The 25755-nt window shown below is 37.5% G+C and overlaps 1 protein-coding gene across 2 annotated transcripts in view; it reads right to left on the bottom strand.

Moving 5' to 3' along the window:
- Window positions 1-25755, bottom strand: part of CRB1 (crumbs cell polarity complex component 1) — a 201495-nt gene that overhangs the window by 117656 nt on the left and 58084 nt on the right. Inside the window, exons 3-4 of one of the 2 annotated variants that reach the window (XM_034666977.1) lie at window positions 7845-8040; window positions 4748-4887 (exon numbers count right to left, since the gene is read on the bottom strand). The exons of the other annotated variant lie outside the window; for it this stretch is intronic. Of the exons in view, the coding sequence (XP_034522868.1) occupies window positions 4748-4887; window positions 7845-8040 (336 nt within the window). The remainder of the gene's footprint in view (window positions 1-4747; window positions 4888-7844; window positions 8041-25755) is intronic. 2 annotated transcript variants of the gene reach the window in all.

The raw sequence follows: 25755 nt of genomic DNA, 5'->3' as shown, positions 1-25755 counted from the left end.
CTGGGTACACCACTGGGGTCTATGCCTAGAGTGGAATTTCTGGGTTATAGATTATGTACATTTTTTATTTTAGTAGATACTGATAAACACCTCTGGAGTAGTTGTACCATCTATATACTTGTACTCGCTCTGGATGAATGTGCATATAGCTCCGAACCCTGGCCAACAATTGCTATCACCAAATAAAATGTTTTACCAGTTGGTTAGGTTAAAAAAAAATAGTACCTCATTGTTGTTTGGGTTTACATTTTCCCCAGTTATCATTGAATTTAACATGTTTTTGGATTTTTAAAAATCGTTTCATATCTTTTTCCTGTTTTTCCCATTAGACTATCTTTCTGATTGATTTATAAGATGTTTTATAAAGCATGATATATACATAAGTTGAAATATGAAGTTATTAAAGAACATAATTGAGCTTATAATACAAGTGACTTCACAGTCAACTAAAGGTCTTGGCAATGTCACTTAACTCTGCTCAGAAATATGTTTTTAAAATGAAATTTACAATCCCAAATTATAAAACTTATAAATCTGATCATGGTATTTCTTTACTTTAAAATCATTCAATTGCTTCTGCTTTCATACAAAATAAAATTCAATATCCTTAACCTAAAATGCCCTTTATTATCTGGCCCCATTCCCATCTCTACATTCCTTCCCTAGAATGTTTTCTCCCCCGGGGCCTTTATGACACAGGTCCCTCTCCTAGAATGTGCTCCTCCAAGACTGTGCTTGGCTAAGTCTTAGTTTTGAAACTTAAGCTTGTATGACTATCTTGGAATGGTTTTTTCTCATGAACAGATCTAAATAAGATCCCTTTGTTTTCTCTCATATCACCCAGTTCTTTCTTTCATCACTCTTAAAATACTTTTTTATTATTTTTGTTATTATTTTTATGTATAGTCGCTTCCCTCAATAGACCATAAGCTCCACAAAAGCAGGGACTGTTTTTTATTTATTCACCACTCCAATACCAAGTAATGCATAAATAGTAGACTTTCAATCAATGACTGAATGAGATTCAAAGAGTAATAATCAACAATTTAGATTACAATTCTAGTTTAGCAAGTAAATTGGAGAATTGACTATTAATGAGCAAATAATGAGAACATGATACAATTACTCATTTTGTAATTTAAATAAAAACCTGAATGGGGTCACATGTCAAGTCATAACCACAACGTAAATTCTGTTGCCCAACAGTATAATACATTAGTCACATATGACACTTGAGGTCTTTCTCAACTATCTGAAGAAACTTACATATGAAAAAGGAAGCTAAAAGCCCATGTCAGATCAAATCCCACAGTCCTTTGTGGTGACCCTCCCCCCCCACCCCGCCACAAGAACCCTAGGTCTCTTAAACCCAAATATCTACTTTTTCACAAGTTTTTATAAAGCGGTATTCATTGTGTTACACTGAACTTATTGAAGAAAGCTCCAACTATTTTCAATTTTCTTCTCAGTTTAAGAGTCAAGACTCATACACAGGCCAGGTAAGGAAGTAATTTAAAACCTTCATAAATCCTTTTTTGCTTTCTGACTCATGCATTATCCTATTCCTATAGTGAACATTAGGAAGGTTCTGATTTATGGTCTTCCCAGTCCTGTCCCCACCACTAGGGTTCTGTGGGAATTTAGTTTGCTGTTCCCTTTAACCATGCATATAAATAGACTCCTTCAGTCAAGGCTATACTCGATAGTTTTAGCAAGTTTTTTTACAAAACTTTGCATAAAGAAACAATATGATATTGAATCAAGTCCCCAGAGTTCTTATGGTTTTCTTTTTTTAAACAAATCCAATCTCACCTGGGTAACAAGAAAACTTTTAAGATAAGCATCTAAGATGACTGACACTTCTTGTAATTAATTACTTTTGAAAGGAGGACCCCAGGCAATCATAGCGGTGGATTCTTGCCACCACCTTCAGTCATGGTGGTCTTGTAATCCAAAGGAATGGTCTCTTTTTCTTAGATACAGGGTAGTTTGTAGCATTAAATCTTCTCTTTGTATGTAACAGTAAGAATAAGATACAAAGACATCCCAAAATTTGCCTATCTAGGCAAAATCACCATCATCTCATAACCCAAGAAACTCAAGCAGAACTGTTCTTAGTCTGTGCCCCTTTCTTAATTACCACATCATATCTGCCTCCTAAATGAGTCTCATTTAGGCTGTCTGGTCCGTCATCCCCACCCTAAACACTGTAGTCATAGTTCTGGTAAATAGCCTTATCTCTTGTTTAAACTGTTGCAGAATTTTTTTTTTTTGTTTACTAGATTCTCTGCCTTTTGTTTTATTTCTTTCAATAATCTTCCACTAAAGGGCCAGAGAGTTCTATATAAATCAAGAGGTCAGATTATGCTACCTCCCTGCCCCATAGTGTTCAGGGCAGGCAAACAGCACTATGATCTGGCTTGAGTCTTGGCTTGTTCTCCAACCTCAACTCTCTACCACCAGTCCTACATATTCCAGCATTTTGGAACAATCACTCAAAGTTCTACAACTGGATATACTCTTTTCCATGTGTGCCTACATCCCTTTTTTCCTTCTGTCCTCCTTTTCCTTCCTCTCTTCTTAAATAAATTATGAGCTGCTATGTGCTAGCTATAGGGTCTAGAATGGCCAGTCTCCTAATTTTGGTACCTAGCTAACATTTATTGAGTGCTTGCTATGGTAAGGTCTAGCCGGACCTAGGAACTTTATATATATTACTGGATCTCTTTCTAAAGCAATTCTATGAGGTGGATATTATCATCTTTGCTTTATAGATAAGGAAACTGGCTCATAGCAGTAAAGCCACTTGTCCAAAGTCACACAGCTAGTGAGTACATTTCTGGGATATGCTTAGTGATCTTTCAAATTTTCTAAAATGGTGCCTACTGGATCAGGCCATCTCTGTACTTCTTCTCACCTTATTCCCTATTATAGAATCTATTTTAGCTTTTTACTGTCCCAAAAATTATACTATGCGTGTGTTTTCCACACTGTCCCTCTACTAGAATTTAAATTCCTTAGAAGAAGGGACCATGTCTTTTTTGATTCCCAGACCCCTAATATATATAACTGGCACTGAAATCCATGTGGGTTACATGATTGAATCCACGAATGAATGGAATACATATTGATTTGTCTTTTTTTAGGTAGGTCTTCTTAACTGCCTGACTTCATTATAAATCCTCTAGAGAACAGAAACCATTCTCACATGTAATTCCTACCTCCTGTTGCAGAACCTGGTATGTAATAACAGTTGCTTTTTTTGAGTACCTAATATGTTCCAGGCCCTATTTCTATAATTTTATTCTTCATAATAATACAAGACATTTTTTTATCCCTCATTTACAGACAAGCAACTTAAGAAGTAAGAGGTAACCACCCTGCTTCACTCAGTTAATAAGTGATGGATTTGTTCTACTCCCAAACTGTCCACTCCACCCGTTTCCAGATAGAGATTCTGTACAGAGTACTGATTGAATGTTGAGTGCTGATTGATGACAAGAATGTGAAAAAACACATTTTGGAATAATTTCAGTATTTAAGTCAAGCCAATGACCAAGGGATAACAAACATGCCCTATTCATTATTTGGAAGTAGGTAGACACAAGACTTACAAAGATTTCTGAGCCATAGATTTCAGAGCTTCTTTTCACCCTTTCACATTTGCTTTTTACCTACAAAATATATGTAACCAAAGCAGGGGGTGTTATGTAACCAAACAATGGGATGCCTTTCAATGGGAAGCTACCAACAATTGGATTGACTGCAGTCTCCATGTTTCCTTGCCCACCACAGGACTATTTTTTTTTTTTTAGACAGTAAAATGAGAGGGACAAAGGGCTAGATGATCAGTAAGCTTATAACAACTAGATTTTATTTTTATTATTATTTTTTAATGATTTTTTATTATATTATGTTAGTCACCATACAGTACATCCCCGGTTTCCAATGTAAAGTTCGATGATTCATTAGAACAACTAGATTTTAAATAATCATAGGTTTATTATTTTTTACCAGTGGATCAAGAAAGAAGAGAAGATGTTCTTTTATTTCTATCAATGAAATCCTAGTGAGAATTAGGTTAAAAATATGTCAAGCATATTTTTTGCCAAAATTAACACCAACATTTGTTGACTTGACTTAAATGTTAAATAATGTTTTCTACTGATTCTGGTATCACCTTACACTCCAATCTAATTACACTTTATGTGTAATTTTTAGTTATGGTTTATGTATATTAAACTTGTAATTTCATTTATATTATGAGTGCCTAGGAGATACACCCATTTCTGGGTAATCGTTCTATATCCTCTATGGGAACCATTGTAATTATGTTGACTGACTCCGTGAATACAATCTCCTAGCATTTTAATATTGTTTCATGAGTTTCAATATATTCTAGGTATTAAAGAAAACATCTTGGAAGAAAAGGAAGCATCTTCAAGTGAATTTTTCTCCATGAAGACCATGCTGAAATTGATTCTTCTATTCATTTTCTCCTCCCTGTTTCTTTTAGAAAGTTCTGATGATTGGGCAGCTTAGTAACCTACTTTAATGCATACTGTAGCAGTAGGTATGTGTAAGCAATGAAGAATACAATTAAATTAAACAATGATAAGTAGAAGAGTTGGTTTTAAACTTTTAACAATATGAATTTTTAGTTTATGTTTGCTATAAGTGATTTGTTTCTATTCTAAGCAAAAAAAAAAAAAAAAAAAAAAAAGTGTGGAAGATCTTTGTCACTTACCAGGCCAGCAGTGACAAGTGTAATTGTCAGCACTGTCCTCACATGTAGCGTTATTATGACAGGGTTTTGACCAACATAGAGGCATCAAGGTCTCACAATGTGTCCCTGTGAATCCACTACCCGTGCAGTTACAGCTATAGCTGGAGAGTAAAATGAAATTTTCACATCAACTCTTGGTTATATTGAGATCAAATATCTTTATTCTGTCTCTTCCCGTGTCCATTAATCTGAGACCCAGGGCATGGTTTTAATACTTATCTCAAAAACTCTGGGGAATTATCTCTATAAACCTGAAAACATTATGTATTTCCATACTAATATCTTATTATCTTTTTAAATTTATTGTATGGCTTCATGCAAAATTATTGGGAAACCATAATTATTTACTTCAGTTTTCTCATCCATAAATTGAAGATAATAATACCTATGTCAAGGGTTATTGTGATAATTAAATGTGCATATAAAGAATAGACACAGTATCTGAAACATCAGAAAATAATGAATTACTACTAAGTAGTACTAAATAAAGTTGTTAATATTTGTGAAGGCAGTAGAGAATGATTTATAACACTGTGTCACTCTTTTATATATACAGCCCATTAATAAGGTCCCTTATGAAAAATGAAACAATAAATTATTTAAAAAACAGGAAAAGCCCTCATTATATGAATTGTGACTTATGTTCTCTTATTTTTAGATTACAGAAATATTTGAGTCTTGCTATTTTTAACCATTCATTGGTTGAGTGAGATTATCTGACAGATTCAAAACACAAATCTGATAGAGAAACTTGTTGACTTTATCAAGAGGAGTCTTTTAATTTAGATGGGATCGCCTCAGGGATTTAATATTGTAAAAAGATGGGCTTCCACACTCAACTTAGATAAAATAAAGTTCTGGCAGAAAGAACACCTATGAATTTATAAAGACATGGAGTCGTGTTCTCAATGGCTTGTGTGTATATTTCCCACCAAACAGATATTAAAATTTCATTAAGGAACCTGAAATATTAGCAAATGTAATAGGTTACTATAATTTTTATTTGTATTGCTAGTGAGAAATCCTCTTACTAATTAAAAATATTTACTAAAAATCTACTATATATAAGACATTAGAGACAAGAGCTATCTACTTGAGGCTGGCTAGTGGATCTCAATTCCCAGAATTAGAGACTCTATTTGTATATTCCTTTGTTCTGCAAGAACCTAGTGTGTGTGTGGGGGGGGTAGGTGGGTGTGTGTATAGTTTCTGACTTTCCCATAAACCTCATAGCAAATGTGTTAATTTTTTGTTGTGGGCAATTAAAATCAAGTTGTATTTGTTGGCCTTGTGATTAACTTCTCAAAATTTAGGTAGCAAGAGAGATAAGGGTAAAACAGAAAAATTATTCATGGCATACGAGTTAAAGAAATGAAAGATGGCAGAGTTTGCCTTGTTCTGCTTGCATTTCCATAGGAAGCAAAAGCTTTGTGTATTTTCTGTCTGATGCTTTGTGGAGACAGCAAAGCATGGATGGGAGGACCTCCTGATCTTCCTCTGGAGTGCATGTATGGAAACTTGCATTCTGGTGTGTCTGCATGTTTGTCAGTAACCTGCCTTCAAGAATGTAGATTCTTGCCCCTGGTGAATGATTTTGGTAAAACTGAAAGTCAGAGGCAAGATGTGGAACACGATTAGAAGTTAGGCTTTATAGTTTATAAAAGAAATATACAATTATATTGTTCTATTTATGTATTTATTTAAAATATTTATTTATTAATTTGAGAGAGGGGGAGGGGTAGGGCAGAAGGAGAGAGAGAATCTTAAGCAGACCCCACACTGAGTGCAGAGCCCAACTCGGGGCTCAATCCCATGACTCTGAGATCATGACCTGAGCCAAAACCAAGAGTTGGTCGCTTAACCAACTACACCACCCAGGCACCCCATATTGTTCTATTTAAAATCATATCATTTTGCTGGATATAGTTGAAGTACACATGCCTTTTACTGTTCCCCTTTTGAGTCTGATTCTCTTTGAAACTCAGATTTGTGATAAATTCTATCTTACTTATTAAATAAAAGAGAATTGGATTCTAGTCCTTCCTTTGCAAAGAATTAACTGTGTGAACTATGGGAGTCACCTAACTTCCCTGAACTTTAGACACCTTAATGTAATGGGAGAATGTAATGCTCATCTTGCCTTCCACTGAACTGTTGAAGGACCCAATAAGACATTAAGTACTAATGCTGTTCAAATTGTTATGCATTTGATAACTCAATATTTGTGGTTAAAATAGGTATCAGGGACGCCTGGGTGGCTCAGTCGGTTAAGCCTACAACTCCTAGATCTCAGCTCAGGTCATGATCTCAGGGTCATGAGTTCAAGCACCATGTTAGGCTCCACGCTAAGTGTGGAGCCTATTTTAAAAAAAATAGGTATCAGAAAGTTCTCTAAAATGTTTTATATGAATTCAACTACCATTACCTAAATTTATTATATGTATCGTATTAAGGAGTTATTTACTTATTTGTTGGTTTATTGTTTATTACTTTACTGAAAATCCAATGATAGAATCTACTTTGGAACAGAATCGCATGGCTACTTCTCACCATTCTACCCTCTCGAAAGGATTCACCCAATTACCGGAACACCTAAAAATTCAAGATATAATCAATTTAATATCACTGTCTTTTCCAACACTGTTTATATAAAATTCCTACAGGATTTATTTTTCACCACTTGATTTATATGCTTGTTATTATGTAAATACCACCTAATATTTACATATAGAATGATCTCTAGCTTTGTTTTTGTACCTTCCCTACCTACAACAGGTTTATTTCATGGAATTGAAAAGCTGGCACTTTTCTGTAACATAAAAGCTTAAACGATTACAAGAGGGACTTGGAAAATCCTTACTCTTAGGACAAATGACCTTTGAAGGATGCATTTTTAAGTAAAATCTGAATGTTACTACTTGTTGTCACTTAAAGTGTAAAGCACTATGAACATTTTAAGCTAAGGACATAAGCTCTCCAAATTCCCCAGAGTGGTACAATAGCTGTTGGTCCATGGGTTCTCTCTAAGCCAATCACCCAAACATAGGAGAAAACATACCTCCTCTGCCCATCTACACACAGCCCTCCATGGAGGCACGGCTGACTGGCACATTCATCACTGTTGAGTTCGCAGTGATCACCTACGAATCCAAGGGGACAGTCACAGAAATAAGCCCCCAGAGCATCCCGACAAGTTGCACCATTTCGGCAGGGCTGGGACCAACATTCATCAACTTCCATTTCACAGTTCACACCTTTCAAGAGAGTCAGCACAGAAAAAAGGAAAAGTTTGAGTACAGAATTCATATTTCAGCTCTTTGCCAGCGCTTTATTTACCAAAGCTCTTGTCAAATGTTATGTTACCCAAAATAATTTTCCTCCTTAATTGTAATTGATATTAACTTCCTGGCATGCTTGTGGGAAGTTGCACAATGCAGAGCAGCTGTTACTTACAAAGAACTGTTGCATACGACAGCTTGTGGCTTTTTCGTCTGTTGAAACGAGTCATTTTTAGAACAAAGTTATTGTTAACTGTACTTTTGTTGGAAGCTTAAAAGGGACTGGTCAATGTTTTTAAATTATTTTTAAACACTTAGTTCGGCATCATATAGAGAAGTGGGTAGGAGCCCAGACTCCAAAGCCAAATGAACTGGGTTGGGATCTTTGCACAGCCACTTATTAGCTGTGTGACCTTGGGCAATTCCTTAACCTTTCCATATCTCAGTTTCTACACCTGAAAAATGGGACCAATATTTGTAATTACCTCCCAGGATTATTATTAAAATCACAATGTGCTTATGATGGTAACAGTAGGTGGAACATACTAAATGTTGCTAGAGAAAAAAAAATACTCGTTCCTTCTACATGTATTGGACAAATACAATGTGCAATTATTTCCTCAAGTGCTCCTTCTGCATAGACTTTTTTTAAAATTTAAATTTTCTATAGTTGTAAAATACTACTTTTAATTAGGAAATCAGTTTGTGATTTAAACTTAATTAGTAGCGTTATTAGGAGCTACTTCATTGTAAGGTAATGTTACATAAAAAAAAAATCTGTATTCCCATCCAAATAGTGAGGGAAGATTATTTAGTAAGCAAAAGAAGTTTAAGATTTACAAAAGTAGTCACATGGAGACAAACTACCCTACTGAATCTACCCAAATAATATTTGATATACAACAATCACATTTGCATATGTTTTAAAAGATATAAAAGGGGCAATATCTATATTTGTGTATCTTTATTTCTAGGCTTATAACCCAGGATAATAAATGATGTATTAAAATGACATTGAAGGATTTTCAAATGACTCAGAAGTTGTTAGTAGTTTGATTACGTGCCGCCTTTACTGACAGAAAAAGCAGCAGAAAGAAAGGGGGGGTAATCAGAAGGGGGAATGAAACATGAGAGACTATGGACTATGAGAAACAAACTGAAGACTTCAGAGGGGAGGGGGGTGGGGGAATGGGATAGACTGGTGATGGGTAGTAAGGAGGGCACGTATTGCATGGTGCACTGGGTGTTACACGCAACTAATGAAGCATTGAACTTTGCATCGGAATCCAGGGATGTACTGTATAGTGACTAACATAATATAATTTAAAAAATCATTAAAATAAATAAATAAATAAAATAAAAAAAGAAAAAGCAGTAGAATATTCTAACATTGCTGACCATTTACAACTGTGCCAAGATCCTATAAATACCTAAGTTGAAAGGGATGCCAGCATATTAAATTTGATTGTTTTTTGAGAAGAAAAATACTTAAAAATCAAATTTTATGTTGATAAAAATAGAAAGCTGTGGAACTGTATTTGTTGCAAGGTAAATGGCTTGCCATTTGAGGCCTGGCTGTTTCTTACCCAGTCTGGGAATGAGATCAATCGTATCTGTTTTACTTGGCATTTGTAAGGTCAAGGGAAAGAACACTGAACTGGCCAGTAGAAGACCTGCGTTCTCATTCTCATTCTCTCTCTGAAATGGCTTTTCAGCAATATTTTAGTATCTCTATTTCTGCCACGCAAAATAATATGATCATAGATATCTCTATTTTCCAAGAATGTGTATAAGACAAAAATAATAAGTTCTTTACAATATTTTTTCTTATAATTATTTTTTAACATATGGGCTAGTCTTCAGTAATTATAAGGCACAAAATTACCTCCCCTGAAATGACAATGATCAATCACAACTTTAAGCAAAGTGAATGATGCCCACCCAGGAACGTTTGGTCTTTGTGGGTTCCTGTAGTGCTCTCTGAGCAGAGTGCAACTGGCACTTACTCAACACCACCATATGCAGGGTCAAGGCTTGGTGATTTCACAGGCATACTTGCCTGTGTCGCATTCTCATCAATGACTGTCTTTGTGTAATACCTATCACTACATATTCCCATTCTTTTATCACTTCAGTGGTCCATAGTGCCTTTCCCTATGTGATATTAGACTATATCCTTTGGTATTTTAGTCATCTATATTTGCTGGAAAGTATTAACATATCAAACCAAATCAGTGGTTTAGAACTTGTTAAAGCTTTTCTAAATCTTATTTTTTTATAACTCAAATAAAATTCATATATTCATCTGATATGCACCCAGATTACTTCCTAGTGCTTAAGAAATACATTATAAACCATATTTTAAATTCTGAAACTCCACTTATATGTTGTAGTTCAACTACTTTAGCTTTAAAAGTGATCTTGATGTACATATAAGAATGTCTTTCAAAAGTTTAGATACAATTTCAATTCAGCTAGTTACTTTGGGGTGATTTATTTATATTACCTTGATATTACTTAGTAATATGATTTTATTGCAGCTTATCACTGCTGCTGATATAGTCAAAAATGATTGGGTCAATGTCTACATGATGCCAAAGTGGTCAGATGAAATGTGGTAAGTACAGTCAGTCATCCAGATGTCTTTGTATTTCCAGATGCTGGCTTTATAGATAAAACATCTGGATAACTAACTCTGATTTTCATTTTTCATTTGTATGCTTACTGTCAATCACATGCTTACATCCATTAAATATACAATTAATCAACCTTCAAAAACATACCTGAACTGTGTGGTCCATTCTATCTGGAAATATTCATTTTATGGCTAGTGTTAGTAAGTACAGCACCATGTTATTATAACTATATGCGGTAATAGAAATTGAATAGAGTCACAGTGAGTAGCATTTCTGTGGTTGATTGTCTAAGAAATAGAAAATTCATAATTATAAAATTCCTTCATAAAAATCTACCCAGGAACCAAACCAATCTGTTGGAATTCATTAATAGTTAATACTATGAAACATAAGAAAATAGAAAGGGTATGAAAAAAAAAGCAGGACAAGGAGAACTCTGCACCAAAATAAGTACAGGACAGGAAAAAAAAAATACAAAACAAACCCTGACGTCATTAGCTTTGGTAACTTACTATAACGGATACTGTGCTAATATCCACAAGGGCAATCCCTACATAAATACAGGTGACCTAAGCTGTCAGATCATTAATTCCTGACAGGGATAGTTTCACTCTGAATTACTCAATTTTCATTAACTGCCAAAAGAAGTTCAGAAATTTTCTCACAGCCAAATATTTAACTAATATTTGTCATAGTCTGAGGTACTTCGACATAGAGTTTAGAACTTCAACAGAGGAATTTGTGTGTTGGGAGAGGTCATAGTTCAATTCTAACCAACTTCTGCTTGGTTTGTTTTCCTGTCACCATCTTGAAATTCTTAAAAATTTTTAACAAGGGGCCCCACATTTTTTATTTTGCCGCAGGACCCACAAATTATGGAGCCTTTCTGTGGATAAGCCCTTAATTCCCATTTAAACTTTTTATAACTGATATACATAGAACGAGTTCTTTTTTTTCCTGACCAAAACCTGATTGATACACAGACCCGAGACAGGTAAGATTTGAGTAGAATATTCAAATGAGCAGAACTGTTCGGTTTTTGGCCCACCTCAGGTGAGAGAAAAGCAGAGAGTTAAAGATGTAGCAAAAATGAAGGAGGAATGAAGCATGAGAGACTATGGACTCTGAGAAACAAATTGAGGGTTTCAGAGGGGAGGGGGGTGGGGGAATGGGATAGACTGGTTATGGGTAGTAAGAAGGGCACGTATTGCATGGTGCACTGGGTGTTATACGCAACTAATGAATCATCGAACTTTACATCAGAAACCAGGGATACTGTATGGTGACTAACATAATAAAAAACATTAAAAAAAAAAAAAAGAAGGCAGAGCCAAAGTCCCAGACTCTTCAGCCTCACCCTGGGTGAGCTGGGAACTTGATACCACCCCAGATAAGTGCTGAGATCCCAGGAGAGAAGTTGTCTTCGCTTCTCTTACAGAACTTTGGAAAGACATCAGGACACACATAATTCCCAAGCCACCATAGTACAGAATGATAGAACAGAGAAAACTATGTAGGACCTGGGTAGATGGAAATTACACAGTTTTATAGAGAATGCTTATTGAAGCATGCAAGGCAGGCAAATGCTTTCTCAAATGAGTGCAACAAATACTTTTTGTAGCATGCTGAGTTAGGAAATTATAAAAACTGTACCTTCTATTATTACTTTCCTTCTTCCCCTTTTCCTTTGCCATTTATCATGGAAGAGTAGAAAGAAGATGGATTTTGTAGACAGACCACTCTGGACTAAGCTCTGCTCTGCCATATGCTAATACCAAGGTTGAATTATAGTAAACGCTCAATGAATGGTAGGTGTTACCTATATTTGTTTTTTTTCCTGTTTCTTCTTCAATTCCTCAGGGTAGATAGAATAAAAAATTTTTTTGAAAAGTCTTTGGATGCAAACATATTCTTGGAAGGGAATTTGGAATAGCTTCAAATTCCATTAAAACAAATACAGATGGCATACCAAGAGTACAGGAGCTAGAGACTGGACAAATTTGGAGCAGCCACTATACTAATATGACCTTTTTTAAAAAGGGCTACAATGGACATATAGTAGCTAGTGAGTAATGGCAAATACATAGCCCAAATTAGGCAGTAAGTATTTGAGGTAGAGCAATCAACTTTAAATTAGGAGAAAAGAGTAGACAATGAGGGGCTTTCCAGAACTGGAAAGCTGCAAGGAAATAACTGCAGGTCAAGAACAAAAGGTTCAGAGACAATACAGGCACATCAGTAGAATAGCTTTCCACAAAGTCCAAGCTCCTAAGGAGATAACAAGAGACAGAAGGAGTTTTGGATGGTATGAGTATGGAGAACCAGGTGGTTGGTATTATGCTAAAGATGAGGTAAGAATTTAACAGAAGCAAGGACACCGGAAGCTCAGGTTGTGGTGAGAACTTCAGCGGGAAAGCAGTTTGGAATGATGAGAGGGTCCAACCTGACGCTGCATCAGTGTCTGGCTGTAGTCACTGAAAATAGGAAGCTCAAGACATGCGGAAAGCATGGTCCATAAAGTTCTGCAATAGCTCCTAACTGGACTTGGATAAAGTGAAAACTTCTCATTTTGAGATCTAAAAACCTTGGTAATACTTCTGGCTTCATTTCCCAAAACAATTCTATCATCACTCTCTATGCCAGTATAAATGTCGTATCAGATCATTTTCTTTTTCTCAAACCCACCATATACCCCTACCTCCAAGAGTTTGGACACACTGATTCTCCCTCTCTCTTGAACGTTCTTTCTTACTTGTCCATCTGATGAAATCATCCTTTAAGATTTATGTTAAATACCCCATCCTCAGTGAAGTCTTACCTGATTTCCTTACTGGTTCTACCCTCCTGCGTTTTTTTAGCATTTACACATTATATTTTATTATTTGTTGCTTGCTAATCTCCAACAACTGCTTTAAGGACAAGGATCCTTTCTTATTATTAATAGTAAGAGCTGAGATTCATTGAGAGCTTATTTCACATAGGGTATCGTGCTAAGCATTTTATGTATATTATTTGACTTTGTTTGATATTTGAAAAATTATTCATGAGGTGCTATCATTACGCTCATTTTCTTCATGACAAGACTGAAGCACAGAGAAGTTAAGAAACCTCATACAAACCAAAAGGCTAAAAAGTGGTAGAGCCAGGATTAGATTACAGGCAGTCTGAATTTAGAGCCTGTGCTATTAGCCACAAGGCTACACCACAGCCCAGTGCTTTACGTTCTTCAAGGATGTACATCCTCAGTGTCTAGCAGACACCTGCCCCATGGCAAGTGTTTAGCACATTTTGCTGAATTGAACCAACGGTGAAGAAGTTGGCTGGGAAAGAGCAGACGTCATTGAGAATACTGGGAGTGTCCTGGAGGTTAGGAAATAATGGTTCGTAAGGAAAAGAAAAGAGTAGTGTGAGCAGTAAGTGAAAGATGAACCAGTGGTCTTTCAGGTGTAGGGCGGTTAGTGAGAAAGCCAACCTTCCCTTCCTGGCCTTGAAAATCGAGAGGAAAAAAAAAAAACCTTTAATAAGGGTTGCATAGAGAGTGGTTTAATCAGATAAATGCCAAATTCCAGCAAAGGCGAAGGAGTTAAAGGCACTTTGGAAAAAATTAAAGTGTTGTGTTTACTTAACTTGTGTTTAAGAAAAGACTATGGATCTAGAAGCAGATGACCATTCTAAGGAGTATCAGGAAGTTTTTCCTGTGACAACTTTACATAAGCTAAACGTGAGCAGTCTGTAACTCTAGGCCACATTACCCTTCTGACTCCAACCATCTTAGGATGTCTTCTCCAACTCTCCCAATAGACATCATTCTACAATTCCAAATATAAACTCTCCTCAATCCACCCACAATGATTCCCTATACTCCTATCCCTGCCAAACTTCTCAATGAATGGGATTATCTCTAAATCACCCAAGCCAGATTTCTAAGAGTTATCATCATCTTGTTTTTATTTCCCACATTCCAATTAGTCACCAAATCCTGTCATTTCCCCCATGGAAATGGATCTAAAGGGCCATCCCCATTGTCTCAACCTTACTCAGCTCACCATCCCTCTTTTTTTTTTTTTAATTTTATTTATTTATTTGACACAGAGAGAGGCAGCGAGAGAGGGAACACAAGCAGGGGGAGTGGGAGAGGGAGAAGCAGGCTTCCCGCTGAGCAGGGAGCCTGATGCGGGGCTCGATCCCAGAACGCCGGGATCATGACCTGAGCCGAAGGCAGGTGCTTAACGACTGAGCCACCCAGGCGCCCCATCACCATCCCTCTTCTTGTCTTATTGCTACAGACATCTCTCTTTCAAGTCCTTCTCTACATTTCTGAGAGTGATTATTTTAAAATACAAATCTGATTATATCATTGTCTGTGCAAAATTTATAAATGGTTCCTCTTGTCTCCAGGATAAAGCCTTCAAATGTGGTAGAAGATTCAAAAAGACGTGGACTCTGTTGGTACCGCCTACAATGATGTTCCTGCAGCCCCGCTGTCTCTCATGTCTTCAGGCTGCACACAGGTATGCCCCTTGCTTGTGATGTCCCACTCCTCATTCCTACTTCCTTCCAGTTAGTTCTAATTAGTTCTGAAATACTGAGTGTGAGTATCACATGATGCCGGAAACTATACTTAACTACTTAGATCAGCCTTAGGTGCCACTCCAACAGTTCTCTTATAATCCCCTGTAATATAAAAGTATGTAATACATTTAATGACAAATGCTTATTTGTTCATATTATCTACAAAACCACCAAAGTGATTTTTTTTACCTTTAACGCTAAGATCTATAGCATTTAGCGCATGTTCTTGAATATAGAAAATGCACACAAAAAGAGAAAATGCGCAATGAATTTTGAATGAATGATCCAGTCATAGCTATGGATTAATCCATCATCTGTCCCAGAAGGCAATCTGCTCTGCCAGGACGGAGGTCCTCAATGCTTCTGTGAGCCTGGGCCCACTCTAAATCAAAAGCCATAAAGGCAAAATCATGGCTTTGGCAAATGATTAAAACTAAACATTGTTTCTGAATGATTGTGCCTTAAACTTCTGATCAGCGTTGAGAGATTTTGCAACTCAATATGCATCTTTCGCAATTATAGATCAATGTTAACATTCTGTGCCATGAGATAGCACACATCCTATGTTATCAGCCTGGAGCAGGTCTTGTCACCAATGTTGTGCTTATCACTCATTACAGTGGGGAAAGGATGCACAATGCATGCAGTGTGGCATTGACAAACCACTCTGAACACCTTTCTCATTATCTGCAGAGCCCATGCTTGGAAATAATTATACTCTAGCCTTGGGTTATCATCCTAAGTTTCAGAATCCGCTTAATATGTTTAATATCTAACTGGCCTCTATGTGTAATATTTCCCTTAGAATAAGAATTATATACACTATTCCTGGGTTCTTTAAAGAATGATGCATGGTGTATTGATTACAACAATTATCAGCGCAAGTCTGAACCAAGTATCACTGCAAAGAGGTACTCTAGCACCGATTACCATTACAGCTATAGATTTTTACTACCTTTTCCTCCTCTATATCATAGCTATAATATTTTTAACATCCTCAGAGCAAAGAGGCTGATGACTGTGCTGATTAATAGTGTGAAACAAGCATAATATTGATTAGCAAGATGCTATGAGAGATTAAAGGCAGATTTTTTATTTTCAGTGGGAACATCTTTGAGTTTTTACCCAATAAGATTTAGCTTGTGCATTTAGATATACCTTTTCTAAGGACACCAGAAAGTAACAAATACCTTTTAAAAAACAGTCACTTAAAGTAGACTTTATAAGCCTAGGATTCATCTCTGAAAGATGACTGAATTTTATCAATTTGAAGACTGCTCTTTTCTCCGTCATAGATTTAAATCTAGGAATTATGATGCACTTCATAATCAAGAGTGTCTTGGTGTTGTATTATATTTTAGTTGCAGATTTTTCTCTCTTGATTTATATGAAATCAAAGTAACTATCAGTGATTAATTCTGATGAACTATGGAAATTGGTTTATATTTTTATATTATTTTATAATTTACTTACTGTATTTATCTTACTAGTATTTATTAGTATTATTAATACTTTATTATTACCACAAGAGCCCACTCCAGTGATCTGGCCTCCCTCTACCGAGGGACCAAGGGCTCCCTGGCCTCTCATTGAACGATCTCCAGGCCTGCCTACCCACCTAGCCAAGGTAAGGCAATCATATTCCCACTAGATTGCCTTCAGGGGAACAAACTTACATAGCTAGGTTAGGGATGGAATTCCATGCTTTGTTTCCTAAATTCCCACTCCAGGGCACTGGCATCTCTAAACTGGGGTCCTGCTGCAATCTCTGGCTACCTCGAACTACACTGCACAGCATGTGCCGTATGGTCTTCTCTCCAGGGCATCTGGAGACCCTCAGGCCTGAGGTCTACCGCCCAGCCTCACATTCTAAATAGCTTCGTGGGTGGAGGGGGCCCCTCCCCCCACGATACGATTTGATACTATGGCTACAAAGACGGCAACAGTCACTCCCCATTTGGGCGTGCTGCCTGATGGGGACCCAGGCCTCTCCAGGAAACAGAAATCCCAGATGTTTCTCATTCCAGGGTGCTCTGGTCCCCCCAAGCAAAGCTTCAGAATTCCGGAGATATCTGATTCGGAGTGATAGGGTCCCTTTGTGAAGGTGCAGCCTTAGACATTTGCAGACACCTCGTTTCCCACACAGAACACCACAGGGACACAGCCTCTCCTGAACCGGTCCTGGCCTGGTTTAGGGACTGGAGCTGGACCAGATTTCTGCTTGCTTCAGAGAGCTGTGCTAGACCAATACGCCCTGTTAGCTCTCCCGCACCAAGACTCCAGGAGCCAGGACTCTCCAGGTACTAGGACTCCCGGATGTCTCTTGCTGGAGGATCCCCAGGCAAGCCTGCCCCACCTGGCCATGGCAGGACGGTCAAATTCCCCCAGATCTGCCTCCAACGGGAACAGTCATCAGTAGGTTGTTTGTGACTTAGAATTAAGCAGGTGCTTATTTCCTATGAAAGCCCACTCCAGTGACCTGGCCTCTCCAGACGCAGGACGGCTTCCAGACCCCTGATTTCCCGGAACCGTACCCATGGCAAGCGTAGTACATACCCTTTCAGCAAGTCTTCAACAGCCAGTGCTCTGCAGGCCTCGGAGCTAGGGTCTGGCGCCAACCACCCGCATATCCTCCCGGATGCAGGGGTGCCCCAACCCTGTGAATCACTCTGAGGCGGTGGCTGCAAATAAGCGACAGTCCCCCATGTGAATGTGCTGCCTGTTACGGACCCAGGCCTCTCCAAAAACGGCTGATCCCAGATGTCTTTTATTCCAGGGTTTCCTGGTGCCACGAAGCAAGGCTTCAGAGTTCCTTACATAACTGGCTTCAGAGTTCCTTACATAACTGGAAGTCAGGGTCCCTTCTGTAGGTACAGGCCTGAACGTAGCCAGATGTCCGCCTTCCCGCAAGAGTCCAGGCTAGGGACCCGGCCTCCCCTGATCCCGTGCGGGCGCAGAGCAGGACCTGGGCTGGGCGGGATTCCCACTTGCTACAGAGCGCGGAGCAGGTCCCGCATGCGCAGTCATCTCTGCGGACGGCTCACCGCAGGAGCCACGCCGGCGCCCAGGGCTCCCCAGACCTGCGCACCGCTCCTGACCAGGCACTCAGGTCCCCCACGCTTGCCCTTGCGGAACTAGGCGCCATTGGGTACGTGGGGCCTGCAGCTGGGCGGTGGCCTTGTGTCTCCACGACCCTCGAACTCTCCCCAGTCTCCGGGTCCTCTTCATGGCAAGACACGCTCGTGTGCCGTATGTGCTGCTTTCTTTATGAATGACTGATTTTATTATTTTGTCATTACAGATAATGGAAATCTTTTTCGTTTCGATAGGATTTGCTTTCACAGCGAGACATAACTGGAATAACCACTGCTTTCAATCTTAAACTTGTTTTTTGCTGGTTTTCTTAGTCCTTATCGTATTTGTCCTCCCATCTACTCCTTCTACCATCGGTGCAAGTGAATGTCCTTGACACTATTGCAGTATTCTCATCTTTCTAGAAAAATCATGGAGGCTAGAGCTCGTTCTAGGGATAGAAAGACTGGCTCCTGTTGGTCAGCCCTAAGAGCAGAGAAGAGGGAGTGCATTCTTGGGCTTACTTGAATCTAACGATTCTTTCAGGAGTACGGTTGTCTGTGGAAATATTAAATATTCTACTCCCCCACGCCCTACTGCTTCTCCCAGTACTAACAAACTCACCCTTCCTTCCTTCTTCTCAAAGTCTGTCCGTATGCTCTTCCTCCCACTTTACTCCTCTCATAAATATCGTAACATGTACAAAGACGTTATTTGATATTAAAATATTATATTCTTAATTAACATGCATGACTTCCTCAGTCTATTGCCTGTGTTTAATATGTATGTGTATGTATACTGTTAATCTGTAAAATTGGTAAAATATATATAAAGTTTCATTTGGAGTAACCCATTTCCAAGTCTCCAAGATGCAATGTTTGAAAAACACTCCACTTTTATAAATGGTTTCTATCTTGCTTAATTTTGTGAGTTTCTTGGGAAGATAATAGGAAAATTGTAATATTTGCATTTTATAGTAAATATGCCAATGTTATACATACATTTCACACTTCTGTAATTATAATGTTTTAATCATAACAAATATCTTTCTTGTGTCTGATCATTAGGATAATTGTTACTCCTGAATATTTGAAATGTTATAATACTAATACATTTCTAAATCCTTTGTTTTATGATATGGCAGCTTCAGAGAATAAATTCTTGCCTACACATATCATAATTTTCCAGTTTAAACTTGTAAATAGAGCACAGAGATTATGACCTCAGTAATTTATCCCTGAGTATGGTTCTAATATATTCAAAACAGAAAGCAATTCAGTGTAAGAAAAGGATACCCGTAAAAAGTATAGGTAAATATTGTTAAAAGCTAGCAGAAAAATTTGAAGATATTAAATTAGTGACAACCAGGATTTTTACGGCTTCATAGTTTATGGAAAAACTTTCAGCAAATCATTTCATCATCACCATGACCCTGAGAATTCAGTGATATTATGCCTGCATGTTAGAATGAGGACCCAGAAGCTCCGAACTATTTATCAGTGTCAAACCACTAGAAACCACTAGAACACATCAATGGTGGGACTGGAAGCCCTGGCTTCTGCTTTCAAATTCCACAGTCTTTCCATTCCACCCATACTTCATATTACTATATGTATTTTAGCTCATCCCCTTCTCACTCAGACCTGCACACACACCTTGCTGATAGCTAGGAAGTCACTAGAAGTACTCAGGGAGTTTAAAATGGAGAGTGCCATACACAACTACTCGCTAAACCACAAACCAGGTGTCAAATCCAAGATGACAGAAGAGACATTCACCCCTTTCTAAAACCTCTGCATTCCTTCCCCCCTTGCTATTCAGCTCATTATTACTTATACAATAATTCTAATAAATGTAGTCAGAAGACATAAGTTTCAGTTCAACGTCCTGAAAGAAATGCATTTTTGCTCTGCTCGTAGGCCACTTGTTCTATGAAGATCTTCCTGACCCTAAGCCATGTCATCAGCTCCTTTCTCTGTGCTCCTCAGCGTTCTGCTCAGTGAGTGACTGTGAGTTTTGTTTGCACGCCTCCTCCCAGAATAAACTGTGAGTATTTTGTTGGGGATAAATTTTGTCTTAGTCATCTTTATGTCTCCACGGTCTGGCACAATGTCCAGGGCCATATGTCATAAATATTTGCTGAGTGGATAATATGTGTTATTTTGTTCACTCATTCAACAAACATTTGGCGAAAGCCAGCAACTTCATTTCTTCATGAAAGTAGTTCACATGGCTCTCGTTCTGAGCAAAGGCCTGAACAAGTGTTTAGTTTTTTTACAGGACGTTACAAAAAATGATCAATTTCATAGTTAAGAGTATATAGAAAAACAATCGTTTTCCTTTGATGCCATGAAGATACAGTTTGTGAAATTCAAATATTCTTTTTTGGCTGGCACACATTATTTGCCTTTTGGGTGTGAAAGATATTTGTTATGGGCATATGTAGATGGTGAATGAAATGTGAGGTATTTTGGCTGATGCTCACAGAAACAATATTTAAATGTTCTTTAAACTCATGTCTTACATATTGTATATCTATATAAATATGGACTATTAATAATTATTCCCAATAAGTTGATTTAAACTTATCAAATGGTTTATGTATTAACTTTGTATTATGTATTAAGTTTATGGAAAAACTTTAATCAGTAAATCAGTAATCAGTAAATCAGTAATCAGTAAAAAACTTACAGTAATAATGGTAATCATAATGGTAATAACAATTTTTCTCATGTAATAAGCTTAGATTTTATAATATATAATACTTTTATTTCCCCAAATTATGTTCATGACCATTAAATTATCTATATGATTTGTCATAGAAAAATGATATTAGAAAAGTGATTTAGTTGATCAAAAATATATTTAGAAAAGATGGAACATTAAGCCTAGATTCAAATCTCCACATTGACCAAAATTCAAATTATGCTTTTGATAAATGCCATTGTAATAGTGGCGTCAGAGTTGGTGACATCATACCTGTTCGTCTTATTTATCAGAATGGATGAGGACTACTGGAGAGAGCACAGAAAAGAACTTAAAAAATTATTAACAGAAGAAGGTCTGATAGGAAATTATAAATGAGTAACCATGTAATGCAGAGAGGTAGACTAAGTTTCAGGTGTGCATGTGAAAGACTGTATGGCAATGTAGTTGATATAAACTAGTAAGGAAAACCACATTGTCGCTGGAACTATTCTGAAGGGTAGACCTGTCCTGCATAATCTAGACCTCCCACCAGAGGGCAATAGAGAGAAGGTCAGGAAAGGCGTGCTCACATTTTGTTTGCATGATCCATGATACTTCTGTGTTAATTCTTAAATTTTAAAGGAGGAAAAAGGTGTTGTTAAAGCTTGATGCTTTTCTTTTGCTTTTTCCCATTTAATAATAGTCTATTGACTTGGGTTATTGTATTATTGGGCACCTAGTTCTACCTTAACCACATGCTTTGGTATATCCTCAACATAATAAGGAGAGTGATTTTCTTAAAATGTGAGTCAAATCATTTCAGTCCTCTGCTCACAGCTATCCAACAACTTCCCATCTTATTAAGAGCAAGAGCCAAAGTCCTTACAATGGCGCACAAGCCCCAGTAGTCTATTATGTCTCCTTCTCTTTGTTCAGTGCACTCCAGTCATATCAACTTCATTGCTGCTTCTCAAACATTCCAGTACTCTTGACCTCGGGGCCTTTGCATCTGCTGTCCCTTTGCCTTGAATGCTATTCCACAAGATATTTGCCTGACTGCCTTCCTTACCTCTCTAGAACTTGATTCATGTGTTACCTTCTTAGTAAGCCCTTCCTTACTCATTCAGCTTAAAGTTAATTCCTAATTCCCCCTTTTTGTTTGACTTTTACTTTTCTCCACTGTATTTATCACCACTTAACCCACTATATATTTCATTTATTACTTATTTTATACATGTCTATCTCTTCCCTCTAGAATGTTAAGAGGACTTTTTCATCACCTTTCTTTATTCTCATTTTTACAGAGCTTATAACAATGCCTAGCTCAATGTATATACATACGTGAGTGTATTGACAAAATTAACAACTGAATGAATTTAACAGATATTTGTTTTTAGTCATATCATTTATCCAGAACTGTTACTATCAATAAATACTACACACACACACACACACACACACACACACGCTCACACACTACTTTGTGTTGTCACATGAAAATCCACGTTATTGTCTACATCAGTGGTTTCTCAAAGTGTGGTCCCCCCACCAGCAGCATCAGCATCGGTATCACATGGGAACTTGTTATGAATGCACAGACCCTACCACAAATCTACTAAATCAGAAACTGTATTTTAATAAGGTCTCTGGGTGAGCCTGATGCATGCTAAACTTCGAGAACCACTGATAGAGATAAGTGTATTAAGTTGGAAATGGAAATTGAACTTTTAATGCATTCTTATTTCTCATATTAGAGATTTCAAGTTTTTCTTGGGTATAATAAGTTTGGGAATATTCTGGCTTTAATAAATGGCAAGTGAGTCTTCTTCTTAGTGAACCCTACACCTACCGTCACCTTCATCCCTACAGTCCGTCTTCCAGGCCAGGTCCTAATGTCTTACCCCTGGTATTGCAGTGGCTTTCTAACTAACTAGTCTCCATGTGCCAACTAGTCTTCTAACTAGTCTCCATACACTAACACATTTTCTTGAATTTAAAATGAATTTTTTTCATATGTTTTCATTTCTGAAATAAAGATGCATCTTATAATCAATAAGTAAATTTGATGAAGTGGGTATTTTTTCTTATTTTCCACAAGATTATGTTATGCCAAAGACCTATTTTATAATAGAGGAAATAAGATCTTTTCCTACAGTGTTTTGCTTCATCATGCATCTGATTGCCCTTTTCCTGCCCTCTTGTGGCCCCATTTTTCTCATATTTCAGGCATCTTAATGTGAAAATGTTCATTCATCAATCTGCTAATATTAAGAAAGACCTCAGTGAAAGAATGATGCATTGCATAAGCTTGAACTAAAAGCAGTCACATGCTCAAGGCTAATATTCTTTTCATTAAAGAAGTTTGCAACTGTTTACTTTCAGCTTAAATTGGAGTTTTTGCTTATGCCTGGCATATTCTCACCAGCATCTTCAGTGGCTCTCTCTGAACCTATTTCTGCAGTTCATGAATCACCACTTAGGAAGCGCAGTGGAGTGCACAGAGCAGGATTCCCGCAGTGTGAACCCTCTCTCCATGTGCTACCGCTCTTTTTCCTCTCCTGCCTCTCTGTCTTTTAAAATTTATTACGTTTTCTTACTTTGCTGCTCTGAGGAGCACAGGCTTTTTCCTGTAAGCCAGGTTCTTTATGAGCCTCTAAATTTGGATGTAGCACACAGCAGCTAGGTTATTGTAATAGCTTCCAGGATTCATTGGGAGGTCTAGGTTGAGCCAGAATGTCTACGCATCCATGCTGATTACTAATAGTCTTTTTCTTCCCTTCCCAGCTCTGGCTTTTCCCTTGGTCCTGTAGACCTTCTTTGGGTTTCTCATTAATTGGCCTTGGTCCTATAGACCTTCTTTGGGCTTCTCATTAATTGCCACAAGCACTGGTAGCCAGGGAATGGTACCGAGGTAAGCAAGCCTCCTTGTGGGTCTAAATGATGGGATATTGCAAGAGAATCTTCTAAATGATGGTCACATAAGCCTGATTTCTGGCTCCCAGCCCTAGCTATACATTAGAATCATCAATTAAATTTGACTCTCTGAAGGTAGAGTCTGGCATCTCTGTTTCAGATCTCTCTGGGTAATGGCTAATGTCTAGTCAGGGCTGGGAACCACTGATGAGCTCCCAGAATGCAGGCTGTTTTACTTGTGGAGATTGGTGATCAAGCCTAAAATCGCACCTTTGTGTCCGAATGAGCCTAACTAGCTAATAACAGACATGATTCTTACTGCCTGATGAGTGTCATTTAAACACTGTAAGCAAGTTATATTCATGTCAGCAGAGCTAAAATAATAAAATTTAGCTGATTTCTTAGAAAACAAGAGAAGGACATAGTCAAATAGGGAACAACTCTGTTATACCAAGGTTCAAGCGGGGGAAGTGTCCTCATTGTGGGCTTTGAGCTAACGTTACGGTGAGAAAAAGGCATTGATTTTCATTGGGCCCAGCAGGGATACAGTATATCCACAGTATAAATTAATTCATTGTAGAGTAAAATGCCTGATAATAGAGGTGCTTTACTACATTTGGAATATACCCTTGACGTCTTTTATGCCTAAATTTATACCACTGAAAGGATTCATTATAATCCAATTAATTGAAACGTAAAAAAATAAAAACACATATATTGTAAAACACCATTTTTCAAGCTGTGTTTTGCAATTATAAGACTATGTCAGAACATTGTAGCTAATAGGGCTGAAACATTTCTCCAATGTCATGTCTGTTTCTTTTAGCCACCGTTCACAGTATTGTACTAGCAGCAGGAAATAAAATGTACTATCTTAATAAACCATAATGGTTGTTAAATGTGTCCATTGTAAACAAAAGCAATCCCACACCAACCCCACAAAAATTTATCTCTTATTTTTACTCAAAAATTTTAAAAACTGAAATTGAATTGCCATGACTCAATTTTAAACAATAGATATGATGATTTGGCACATAACAAGGAGGTTTTCATGTGTCAGTACTGTTTCATAAGCCCCTTCACTGTTCCTCATAACTTTTAGCTTAATATTGGTAGTTGAAGGCAATCAATAATAAAATAATTTTCCACTTAACATATCATTCTACCATCATAACTTATACATGGAGGAGGTAAACTCTAATATCTATTTACCTCAGTTTCATTACCACAAAGGGTGCCCAGAAATATATGGAAGAATTTAGGCATTTAGAACAATTCAGAAACAGTTTATTAAGGAGCCATTATTCACTATGCTGGGCACCTTGGGAATAGTGCCTCCTCTTAATACAATGACTGACATATAATATATACCCCCAAAATATTGATAGATTAAAGAATAAATAGAAGACATGATTTCTGTCCTTTAGGAACCAACACTTCAGTGAGAGGAGACAAAAACACAGATATCTGAAGAATAGGACAGAGTTCTTTAATAGAGGCGCAAACCACGATGGAGGTAATAAATTACTACAGCAGCTTGAAAGTATTATTTCAGCAGACATGAAGTGCTTCCTGAGTTAGACAAGAGGTGAACAAAGTACTGAAAGTACAGAACTTCACAGAGTAGACATTGAATTGAGGAAGGACATCCCAGAGGGAGGGAAACCGCTTGAAGCCAAAATGAAGACAATTCAGGGACAGGGAGTGCTTTGGTGGAAGAGGTTGTAGAGATATGACTAATGTGTAAGGGACAAATTGTGGAGGGTTTTCAATGGGTTGTTAAAATTATTCTGTGTGGTGGGAAGCTCTC

Source organism: Ailuropoda melanoleuca, chromosome 8, assembly GCF_002007445.2.
Source record: "Ailuropoda melanoleuca isolate Jingjing chromosome 8, ASM200744v2, whole genome shotgun sequence".
NCBI lineage: Eukaryota > Metazoa > Chordata > Mammalia > Carnivora > Ursidae > Ailuropoda > Ailuropoda melanoleuca.
The sequence above is the reverse complement of the archived record's forward strand: the minus strand, read 5'-3'. Positions and strand labels throughout refer to the sequence as shown.